General features: G+C 38.1%; 1 protein-coding gene across 12 annotated transcripts in view; it reads right to left on the reverse strand.

The window, feature by feature from the left end:
- Positions 1–12,480, reverse strand: part of TTC3 (tetratricopeptide repeat domain 3) — a 125,752-nt gene that overhangs the window by 76,375 nt on the left and 36,897 nt on the right. For 11 of the 12 annotated variants that reach the window (XM_066370218.1, XM_066370217.1, XM_066370225.1 and 8 more), the window contains 4 exons: positions 9,990–10,044; positions 2,610–2,772; positions 1,720–1,765; positions 799–919 (listed from right to left, as the gene is read on the reverse strand). In XM_066370218.1, the coding sequence (XP_066226315.1) occupies positions 799–919; positions 1,720–1,765; positions 2,610–2,742 (300 nt within the window). In that variant the 5' untranslated portion in view covers positions 2,743–2,772; positions 9,990–10,044. Of the gene's footprint in view, positions 1–798; positions 920–1,719; positions 1,766–2,609; positions 2,773–6,849; positions 6,913–9,989; positions 10,045–12,480 lie in introns of those variants that run through there. The other variant, XM_066370222.1, reaches the window with a different exon arrangement.

Genomic DNA, 12,480 nt, shown 5'->3' on the forward strand with positions numbered 1-12,480 from the left:
TCATTATTAACAAGAAAAGAACTATAGAGTGGGTTGAAAAAGTTCCCTCCAATGCCTAATAGCCATCTAACCCAAAACACTGTTCTCCTCCCCCCCCCCAAATCCCCGGAGAGAAATATAAATGTGAACCTGGTGATACCTGCTGAGTTTTGAGTATACTGTAATTCAGAGAAAAACTCAGATGCAATTCGTCTGGGATACTGGTCCCAGAGCCAAGCTAGAAGCCCACAGGTGCCCTAAGGAGCCATTAGCACAGCAATGAATCAAGGGCTCTGGCCACCATGAAGAGCAACAGGGGCTGTGGAAACCCATCCGGCAGAGGGGCTGGCGTGCCTCCCAGGCCTGACACAGCAAATGGGGTGGGTGGTTTGTTACAGTGCCAGGCAGCCATGTAGACTGCAAATGATGAAAGACAGGAAAAGAAAAACCCAAAGCATTGTAAGCAGTGGGGTGACTTGGCCACCAGACTCCACTGGCACTCACTCCCAAGTGACTGAGAGACATGTAAAGGGAAGGCATACAAAGAGAACCGCCCAAGTATAAAATAAAATTTAAGAAAAAAATAGTTTGAAAATATACAAATGTGAATGCAAAACGAATTCTGTGATAATGAAATATTATTTTTACTTAGTTATAAGAGTCAGTTCTATTATTTATTAAAAAGAATCATTCTCTTGATATTGATAGGCAAAATGTTTCATATCAACAAAACATTTAGTATCCATTATCACTGAAATATTATTGTAAAAATGTGAGACTATCTATACTTGATATCATCTTATTTTTAACTGAGCTTACCCTTAGATTCTGATAACCACCGCTTGCCATTTCAAGGGTGGTTTTTCTGGAATCTCTTTCGATCTCCACAAAGTTAAGTGAAGTACTAAACGCAGGTACTGATGAACTAGATGTGCAGGCCCTGAGTGAGGATCAAAGGAATCTTTTTATTTCTATTGATTAGTATATGTTTTTAAAAAGTTAACCTTCAAAGAAACAGGTCTTAGCCATTCCAGACTGTTTTAAAAAGGACCTCCACCACCTCTGACAGTGGGTTTTATACATAAATATTATTTTACATTTGGTATTAAAAACTCAAAATAGATTAAGAAAACTCAAGAAATGTATTCTGGTTTCTAATATTAAAATAAGTTAAATCTCCTTGTTTTAAATTTAACTGCCTCAATATCTTAGGCATGTAGAAAAAACTTAATCTCCTTTAATCACCAAGTAACAAACGCAGAGCCTGGATGCTATTTCACTGCAAGCATACTCAAATCTATCGTCTAACAGGACGCATCTTAGCCCTTGAAAATATATTGGGAGTCTAGAGGCAGATGTTTCCAGGACAGAGGTTAAGGGTTAAAAGGCACAGACTGTGCCCTTACTCTCTGTTGCCAGGATCTGGTGGCCAAAACTGGTCCCCAAACCCAGTAACATCCCATTAACATTTCACCCCTTTCCCCATAGAATTAGACTACTGATCTCCAATATACACATATGCAAATACCTCAGTAAAAGAAGCAGCAAAACAAATCTGGCAATTTATAGGTCACCTGATCTTCAGCAGGGACACTTGAAAAACCGCCTATCATCCTTCCAACCCAACTTTACTGTAGTTGCTATTAGCTACTAAAGCATCAGACACAGCAATTCTTAAACTCACAGGGCAAAGCCATTCCACCAAGTTAACAGCTACTGATCGGACTGGTAATAACTTACCTGCTTTCGTAAAAGGTTTTAATTAGATTCCTAGTTGATGTTCCACCTATAAAAATCAATCACACACATAACTCAGTAATTAGTGCATTGGCAACACATACTTTAAAAGATTTTCAACTTCAGAGAACTGAAAAGTAAACCTAAGCAATTTTACATTTCAAGATGCTTTTAGTTTGATGATCGTGTCAACAAAATGTCAAACAGACTTTATCTGACATCCCATTGGATGCGATCACAGACTAGATGCAGCAATATATAAATGTGAATCAGAGGTGACACCTGTCTTCAAGAAGCTCACAATCTTATTTATAATCATATTAGGCTGGATGACATCTGCTAGTGAAACAGAACCACTCAGCTCAGCTTCATGAGACACTACACACCCAAAGAAGAAAAAACGGGGAAGACCTGTACAGAGAGTGTAGGATAAGGGACTGTAGAATTCCTAACCTGCACAGGAAATTTCTGAGCTATACATAAAATCAGCCACAAACTTGGTACAAAAGCATCAAACAACTCTACTGATGGGATTTTCTTCAGTAAATAACCACAATAGTAAAGGGGATAATTTTAAAACAATTTTGTTTCAAAAAGGATTACCTTTATTTCAAATTTTCAAAAAGGCATCATTTTCAATACAAGAGTATATGATAATTCATTGCTGAATGTTTCAAGTAAAAATACAAATCATTTATAAGTACCTCATGGAATATAACACTAATATAATTCTATACAGGTAGAAATGGAAAACTTAAGTGACCTGACCAAGATAACAAGTAAGTACAAATCATCTGAGAACTGATTTAAGGCCCTTCATTAATCCAAGAAACCCACCTTCAAAAATTTTAAAGGGAATTCAACTGAAACCGAAAGAATCTTAGGTGAAATACCTTGCAGGTCTTCTATTTGTTTTTGTAAGGTTACATGCTGCTGAATTAGATCCTGGATTCCCTCAGGGTCATTTTTACAGAGTGTCTGAGCTTTAATGTTTGCTTGCAGGGCCCAGTCATACTCCCCCAGCATAGAAAGAGCAGCACAATAACGATAATGACCCTGTTCCAAAAAGATAAATTTAATTTTTCTCAAAAATACGCTTAAATTAAAGGAAATAGATAAGGAAAAATATTTTGCTTAAAATCTGATTAGTTACCTAAAATGTTAGATTAGATCCCTATTAATGAGAAATAAATAGAAATGTTAATACCTCTCAGGATATTAAGTTAACTAAATGAGTTCAGTGAAAAGTTATGAACAGTTTTCATAATAATTTATAACTGACTAGAAATCAGTATTTTTGCTTGAGATTTATGTACCCCCAAAGAAAAATTTCAACATTTATCATATTTTACTAGTGAAGAATGAAATAATTTTATACCAAATAAAGTATAAGGTCTACCGAAAAGTTCTGTTTCTATCACAAGTTTCGACACATAAGCACGTTTATTTGGCGCATGTGTGCCTCTCTATTTTTATCACTTAATGTATACATACTGATGTAGGAAATTAAAACAAAGTTGATTCACGTTAGTCTTATGTGTGAAGCAATAGTGTGCCCATGGCTACTGATCAAGTTCATTTACGCCACTTTCATTTTTACGAATTTCAACAAGGAAGAAATGCTACAGAAGCGTGTCTGTCGTATCCACCATATTCCCCGGACTTAGCACCCTCCGACTATCACTTGTTTTTGTCCTTACAAAATTTTTTGAAGGGCAAAAAATTCAAAAATGAAGAAGATATCAAACAAGCACTGGTTCAATTTTTCGCATCAAAAGATAAAACATTATTCAAAAATGGGATATACAAATTGCCCTCACGCTGGCAAGAAATCATTAATAATAATGGCAATTATATTATTTAATAAAGTTTATTGACAGTAAGAAAAATTTGTATTTTGTTTTATTCCAAAAATGGACAGAACTTTCCGGTAGACCTTATATAAAAATCATTCATATAAATAACCTAAATTTTTTCATAATACTTCTAACGCAGTAATAGTCTCCAAGTCATTAAAGTCCCTACACCTTGGAAATTAAGTTTTGGCTCAGGAAGCAGTTTCCCAACCCCTCTGCAGAGAAGCCTGGGCACAGGGGGTGAATCTAAGCCAGGCTGCCATCCACTTCTCAGTCAAGTTTTAATTCTTTTAACTCTTAGTTCTTGGTTTTAAGAAAGAAAAGGTCCAAAACCACTGATTAACTCTTAATTCCAATGATCGGATTTTTGGGGTTGTTTCATTTTTGCTACAGAACCACAGTCCTGGCTGGTCCCATTTCCACATTTTGAGAAATCTACATCAAGCATGAATATTTTAACCCAGAAAGCTAACACTACCAAACCTAGGCTAGCCTATCTTTCTGCTAGCTACTCAAAAAAACTGAACCTCCACTGTAGGCACAATATCTTCACTAGAGAAACGATTTTCAAGTGAAAAGAGGCGAGGAGCTGGCCCGGTGTCACTTACTTAGAGGCAAACCAAAGATCCCTGATCTCCTGGCCCAGAGACCTTTCCTCTGTACTACACACTTAACAAAGAGCATTTCAATTCTATAAGAAAATCTGAAACCAGGAATAAGTGACCTTTGTAACAAAGATGAGCTTTTCACTAAGAAAAGCCAGAAACAATAATGGGGGCCTCATTTATGCAGGTCTGTGCATGTATAATCCTGCTCTGGTGACCAACCCAACCTGAGTTCTGGAGCACTTTTTCAGCCAGACTAAGACCAAGATCCTCCTCCCGGGCATACGTCTACTTTAAAGCTTATATAACTGCATGGGGGAAAAAAAATCTATAGCACCAGAAATTAGGTTATAAACCTGCTTAAATTTGTAAAAAAAAAAAAACTTTCTCTTTTCACTTTACATTTCTCATCCTTTACTGAGTCCCTGTCCCTAAACTCTATAATAACCAGTATACTTTCTACCAGTTGAGAAGGAGTTTCTTCAGATCTCTTTGCTGAAGTTGTTTGAATGAAGCTTAAAGGTACTTCAGAGAGTTTCTTGAACTCAATTACAATAGGGTCTTGCCCTTCTTTGACACTATCTCCTTCTCTATCACACATATGAAACCCCCTACTGTTCATCTGCCCAGCATCCCCTTCGTCTGAGTGCTACCATGTCCTTTCTCCACACAGTAATAGCAGGACCGTCAAGACTAATGCTCCATCCCAACTGACGGCAGGGTAGCTGTGACACAGGAAATGGGCCAATCAAAATGTACCTATTTCCAGGTCAGAGTGATGGGTCCACAGGTGGGCACACAGCTCAATGAGAGTAAGTCCGAGGCATCCCTCAGGTCCCTCGGGTATGCTGTATAGATACTAAAGATGTTCTACTTCCACTAGAATGAACAGTTAGTTATTGAGGATATCAGTTTGGTACTCCCATTACATAAGTCTTTTTCATAATGAAGCTAAGACAACCCACACTCTACCATTTCTGGTCAAGATAGAGTAGCAGACATTGAATGTATTCTCTTGACTAAAACATATAACGAAAGTGAACAGCATATATGAAACAAAGGGCTGCAGTACACTGGCTATAAGGCAACAAGAGAGTGATCCCTGACAGATGAGACACTCAAAGAAAGCCCTCTGCTTGCTTCAGCTTGCTGAATGGAGTTTCTAAGCCATGCACCAGGAGAAGGAACCCAGGCAAAGATTGAAGTCTCAGTTAAGAAGAGCCAAGAGTCCAGGAAAGCCTAGGCAGCTCAAGTTCACAGGGCAGAGGACCAGAGGAGAGAGCTGCACAGGGCACTCTAGAGGTCTTCACAGGGCACCCCTTTAGTCCGGCTGCATACTAATCAGTACCTGCAGCACGTGGGGCAACTACCCAAAGCCAGGGAAAGACCACCTGAAAAGCTAACAGGGAACAACAGTCAGTACTCACACAGGAGCACTTCTTGCTTCCACCAACATCATAATTCATGAAGTATTAAATGAAGTTCTTAGAAGTTTGCCTTGGCTACAGAGAAAAAATTAGCCTTACACCCAATACCGCTAAGGTCCCACCTACCAAGCTTAAAACAAAGAATTAATCTGTTTCCAAGTAACTACTGTATCACAAAACAAAGCTAAAAAATATTTAGAGAAATACAAAAATTTTGGGTAAAATTACAATGTCTGGTATCTAATCAAAAATTACTAGGTATGAAAAAAAGGAAAATGTAGTCTATAATGAAGAAAAAAATCAATCAATTGAAAACAACCCAGAAATGGCACAGATGAGTATACAAGGACCTTAAAACATTATTATAAATATATTCCATATGTTCAATGAGCTAAGATGGAACATATGAAGTAAAGACATACAATACATAAGAAATACTCAATTGGAAATTCTAAAGATGAAAGCTATAGCATTTAAGATGAAAAATACATTGGACAGGAGATGGGAGAAAATATTTGCAAAATACACATCTGATAAAGGACTGTTACCCAAAATACACAAAGAGCTCTTAAAATGGCCTAACTAGGACTTTGACAACAGCAAACACTGAGGTGGGTGTGGAACAACTCTCATTCAATACTGGTGGGAATGAAAAATGATACAACCATTCTGGAAGACATTTTTGTGGTTTCTTAAAAAAATAAACATATTCTTATCACATGATCCAGCAATCACACTCTTTGGTATTTACCCAAAGGAGCTGAAAACTATGTCCACACAAAATTTGCACATGAATGTTTATAGCAGCTTCACTTATAAATGCCAAAACTTAGAAGTAACCTAGATGTCCTTCAGCAGGTGAAGAATAAAATATGGTCCATCCAGACAATGGAATGCTATTCATTACTAAAAAGAAAAAGCTATCAAGCCATGAAGACATGAAGGAAACATATGCATATTACTAATGAAAAAAAGCCAATCTGAGAAGGTTACATACTGTCTGATTCCAATAAGTGAAAAGATCAGTGGTTGCCAAGGGTTTGGAGGGAAGGCTGGATGGGCAGATCAGAGGCTTTTTAGGGCAGTAAAAAGACTCTATATAAACCATAAAGGTGGATACAAGTCATTATAAATTTGTCCAAACCCAAAGAATCCACAACACCAGCCGGTAGACCCAAAGATAAACTGTGAATTCAGAGTGACTATGAGGTGTCTGTGGTGACCCATCAGTTTTCACACACATACCACTCTGCGGGGTGATGGTGACATGTGGTGGGTGTCAGGTTACAGGAAATCTCTGCCCCTTCCTCTTAATTTTGCTGTGAACCTAAAACTTTAAAAAAAAACAGACTTAAAAAGAAGAGTCAGTCTTTTGTTTGATAAATAAAACCAAGGACATTCTAAATAGAGTCCTCAAAGTAAAAAAGTTTTAGTACTCTTTTTTTTAAGATTTTTTTTTTTTTGTATTTTTCTGAAGTTGGAAACGGGTAGGCAGTCAGACAGACTCCCATATGCGCCCAACCGGGATCCACCCCGCATGCCCACCAGGGGGCGATGCTCTGCCCATCTGGGGCATCACTCTGTTGCAACCAGAGCCATTCTAGCACCTGAGGCAGAGGCCACAGAGCCATCCTCAGCAACCGGCCAACTTTGCTCCAATGAAGCCCTGGCTGTGGAAGGGGAAGAGAGAGAGAGAGAGGAAGGAGAGGGGGAGGGGCGGAGAAGCAGATGGGCGCTTCTCCTGTGTGCCCTGGCCGGAAATCGAACCCAGGACTCCTGCACGCCAAGCCGATGCTCCACCACTGAGCCAACCGGCCAGGGCCAGTACTCTTTTTCTAAGTTGATACTAGATTGAAATAGAGAAAAGTATTTATGGAAAACCAGTAACATGGTCTGGGTTTCAGTATTAACATTTCTATCATCTATTCATTCTGGAAATATTGATAGGGCAGCTGCCAAATGCCAGGTTCAGGGGTCAACAAAGACAGTTTCAAGCACAACAATGACTCAAAACAAAAATAGCAACACACTGATCACCCTCAATCCAACTGTCTTTTACTGTAATAATACCCTGCAAAGGTCACTTGACCTTTCTGAGACTTAAATTCTACATCAGTAAAATAAGATACTTAAAAGAGACTGCACAATTTGGATGATGAAGAAGTCCACCTGGGGAACTTTACAGTCCTGACTGTATACTCCAAGACCACCTGAATCACAATGTAAAGGCTGAGTCTACTCATTCCAGTTTGAAAACACATATGAAAATCCAGGAAGGAAGCCTGAAACATGTATCTTTCTGTCTTAATGAAGTTTTACTAAAAATATTCAGATATTTTTATAATTTAGAAAAATTCAGATTACTATAACAAATACCCAGAATTAACTGTTCATTTTGTTGTATTTGCTTCAGATTCTTTAATGAAAGAAATAAAACTGTACTAACATGGCTGAACTATCCTTTGTACCCTCCTTAATCTTTCCATCTCTCACTGAACAGAAGCAAACACTATCATGAGTTTGATAAGTATTTTTCTAGCTGATATGCTTTTACTGCTTTGTTCATTCAACACTGTTCTTCAAATCTATAAATGTTGACAAGCCAGTTAACTCATTTCAACTGCAATCTAGTATTCAATTCATTCATTCACTAAGTCAACACACATTTACTGACGAGTGCTCGCAGCCTGGATTCAGTAATGAGCCAAACAGAATACCTGTCCTGATGGAACTCACACAGTCCTGGAGGGAGGCGCACCACAAACAACACACCTTAACAGTACACACAGCAGGTTTAATAATGCTAATGCTAAGAGGAAACAAAGTAAAGCAGGGAAAGAGTAGAGCCAGTGAGTAGGAAGGGGCAGAACTAGTATTTCAGTACTGTGGCCAGGGAAGGTTTCTTTGAGAAGACACTTTCAGTGACAACGAAAGGCAATAAGGGAGCTCAGGAGCTAGCTCATGCTCCAGAGAAAGGCACGCTGACTGCAGGCACAGGGAAGAGCAAGTACAAGCTAACAGTGGCCTGGCACGTTTAAGGAACTGTAAGGAGGACACTGGGCCAACACGGAGTGAACAAGAGAGTGAGAAAGAGGGAGAGCAGTAGAAATGAGGTTGCAAAAATAATGGGTATTCAAGACAGGACAGTTCAGACAGATCACAGTAATGACTTTGATCAAGTAAAAATACCACCTTCACCCACTGCTTTATTAATGGATATTTAAGTATCTGAAGTTCTGTGCCAATAAAACAAGGCTGCAAAGACCACCTGGACTATCTCACCACACACACATATGCAACAATGTCTGTGGGTTACACACAATTGGAACCAAGGAATCCTGCTCTCCAAGCTGGCTGTAACTGGCTCCACCCCACTGGTTTATTGAGGGGTCCTGTTGGCATACACATTCAACCAATATCAGGGCTGTTGGTCTTGTTCATTTTTGCCAAAGGATCCAAATACTATCACTGTTTCATTTTCTCGGGTACACGTGGGTCTGTTTGGAGGCTCTCTATTCTGCTCTTTTGGTTTCATTTCCCTGTCTCTGTACAATTTAATTACTGGGCAACAGAGCTTAGTTTATTTCTATTGGTCATTCAGAATTCCTCTTCTGTGAAATGCTTGTTTATTGGCCCATTTCTACTGGGTTTTTTATTTTAGTTTTGTGAATATTCTGGATAAAAATCCTATCAGTTAGACATGCTATATATATGACAAATTATCTCCTCCCAAGACTACAACTTCATTCATGGTGTGTTTTGACATACAGAAGTTTTTTAAAGTTTGACAGTCAGCCTGACCTGTGGTGGCGCAGTGGATAAAGTGTCGACCTGGAAATGCTGAGGTCGCCGGTTTAAAACCTTGGGCTTTGCCTGGTTAAGGCACATATGGGAGTTGATGCTTCCAGCTCCTCCCCCCTGTATCTCTCTCCTTTCTCTCTCTCTCTCTCTCTCTCTCTCCTCTCTAAAATGAATTTTTTAAAAAGTTAAAAAAAAAGTTTGATAGTCAAATTTATGTTTCTTCACTGATTTGTGCATAAGAGTTCATTATGCACAAATCCCATCTCCTATAGTTCCTTTTAACCTCTAAGTTTCATTTCTCACTAGGTCTTTAATTCAGCCAATGTGTGCAGATGTTGATATCTCAAAGGCTAAAGTGCCCTCAAGTTCCTCAAGACCCCTACGGGTAGCCAGCCCCCTTCAGGCACATGCAGCCTCACCCCTGTGCTGTCTCCTTTCTGGCTATGGAACTGGAGGTTCCCTGTCACATTCCTGAGCTTTGCATATTTTATTCAGAATTTTAAAATACAAATGTACATCCTCCACACAAGTTTTTCACCAAGATGTATGGCATTATTTGACCAAAGTAAAATACATAAGCCTACCTTTGTCCAGTTGTTCTTTAGAATAATGGCTCTCTTTCCATCACCAACTGCATTTCTAAAAAGAAAAACAAGAAATAAAACATTCACATTTTTATTTTAATAAAGGTATTCTACTATATTGCATTTCTATTTGTACTTTTTAAATTTTCCATATAAAACCTAGTTAAAAATAGTTTTTTAATTTTTAAATATCCATACCATATATGTCCACTAGGAAATTTGGAAAATACAGAAAAGTAAAACAAGGGAAAAAGTCATCCAGAGTCATAATCACAACTACCCAGGAATAACTACTGTTCATATTTCTAGAGTATTTTCTGCACATCTTACCCAACTTCTTGTTTTAGTTGTTACCATGTAATTTCTCTATTCTCACATATCAATTATCCCTTCTCTCTCAAAAATCCATTCCATATTATGGTGAATTTACATAACACGCAATTTACCAATCGAACCACTTCAAATATACAGTTCAATGGCATTAAGTATATTCACATTGTTGTACAATCACCCATCAACTTTAAATATACTCAGATCTCTTCTAATATTTTTAATAACTATGTATTAAACCATAAGAAAACACTGTTGGTAGCCTAACCCTCCTCTACCTGATTACTAGACTTTTGTTGCAAGGGTCTCTTCCTCACTACTACAAGATTTAAAGATAGTTCCTATTAGTTTAAGCAAATCATGGCAACCCTCTCTTTTCCACTGACTAGCTTATGGGTAGTCATGTGACAGTGCTGGCCAATGACAACTGAGAGAAATCATCACTCTTAAAAAGATTACAAGAACAAAACTAGGTAACTTATGCTACCATATAACCATTCCCACTAAAAGGCTATATTGTGTGTGTTTTTTTAAATAAACAACTGAAGAGGAGCTGACCAACAGAGTATGATACAGAAAGCAGAAAGAGATTTTTACCTATAGTCACCTCATCTACATCACAAAGGAAACTGCAGTGCATGCAGAAAACGTACACTTAGGAAACAGTGCTGTGCCAACTGGACATTCATATGAATCTTGAACCCTACCTCACACTAAATACAGAAACCACCTCCAGATGGACTACAGATCTAAATACCAAAGCTAAACAATCAAGATTGTAGAAGAAACACAACATTCTGGTAACATTTGAGCTGGCAGAGATTAGAAACAAAACACAAAAAGTGCTTACCATAAAGAAAACAATTGGCAAACTGTACTATCTTAAAATTAGTAACTTCTGTTTGTGAGAAGAAAACAGAGTAAAAAGGCAAGCTGGAGTGTGAGAAGGTATTTGCAATTCATATATTTGTCAACTCATATCCAAAATTAAAAAAATATGACAGTCAACTCAAAATCCAAACAGGCACTTCATAAAGAGAAAATCTAAGTAGTCAAAAAGCATATGAAAAGATGCTCAACTTAAAATATCATTAATCAACTTAAAGATATGCCAATTAAAATCACAGCACTACATCATTACACACCCACCAGAATGTCTAAGTGAAATGACACAAAATAATAGTAAGTGTAGTGAAGATGTGGAACTGGAAAGCTCATATGCTGCTGGCAGGAGTATAAAATCATACAACCACATTGGAAATGATGTGTTAAAGCTGAGTATAAGCATACCTTGTCCTGTGGTGATTACACACTCAACAGAAATGAGTACATGTTCACAATGACACCACCTATAAAAGCTGAATTCTAGAAACTACCCAAATGCCCATCAACAATAGAATGGATAAAATGTGGTATATTCATGCAATAGATGAACACTTTAAAACTTTACATGCGACAATATGGATCTCAAAAACAATGTTGAAAGCCACACATAAAAAAACACATACTATACGACTGTTTATATTACACAAAAACAGGCAAAAATAACCAATGGTGTTGGAAGTCAGAATAGTAGGTATCCTTGGGGAGGAGGTGCGTAGTGACTAGGAGCAACAAGGGGGCTTCTGGGAAACTGGGGTTGCGATCTTGATGCTGGTTACAGTTGTTTGGTTTCTGAAAATTCAACCTACACACTTACAAACTGTACACTTTTCAGTGCGTGTTTTTTTAAGATTACAAGAAGACTTTGTTGTAATGACATTTGAGGTGGCAGAAATTAGAAACTCTTTAGCAGAGATCAGAAAAGACTTTCTTGTAATTTCTGCTGGAAATGGTAATATTTGCCTTGATGTCTAAATTACAATAGCATCCTGACATCCTGAGACGGCAGCCAGGAGTTCAAGTCACACAATGGGCTGGGAAAAAAGAAACTTAGGTCTTTGACGACAGTGTTGAGCCATCCTCTTCTGAAACTCTTGAATAAGGTTAAGTTTTCTTCACCATTTGAACCAGTTGAATCAGCTGTAACAGGGTAGCTCTGTTCCTTAGTCTTGTCCCAGTACACTAAGGTTGCGGGTTTGTTTCCCGGTTGAGGCACATACAAGAGTCAACCAATGAAAGCATAAATAAGTGGAACGATAAACTGATAAGTCTCTATGTC

Source organism: Saccopteryx leptura, chromosome 2 (assembly GCF_036850995.1).
Source record: "Saccopteryx leptura isolate mSacLep1 chromosome 2, mSacLep1_pri_phased_curated, whole genome shotgun sequence".
Lineage (NCBI taxonomy): Eukaryota > Metazoa > Chordata > Mammalia > Chiroptera > Emballonuridae > Saccopteryx > Saccopteryx leptura.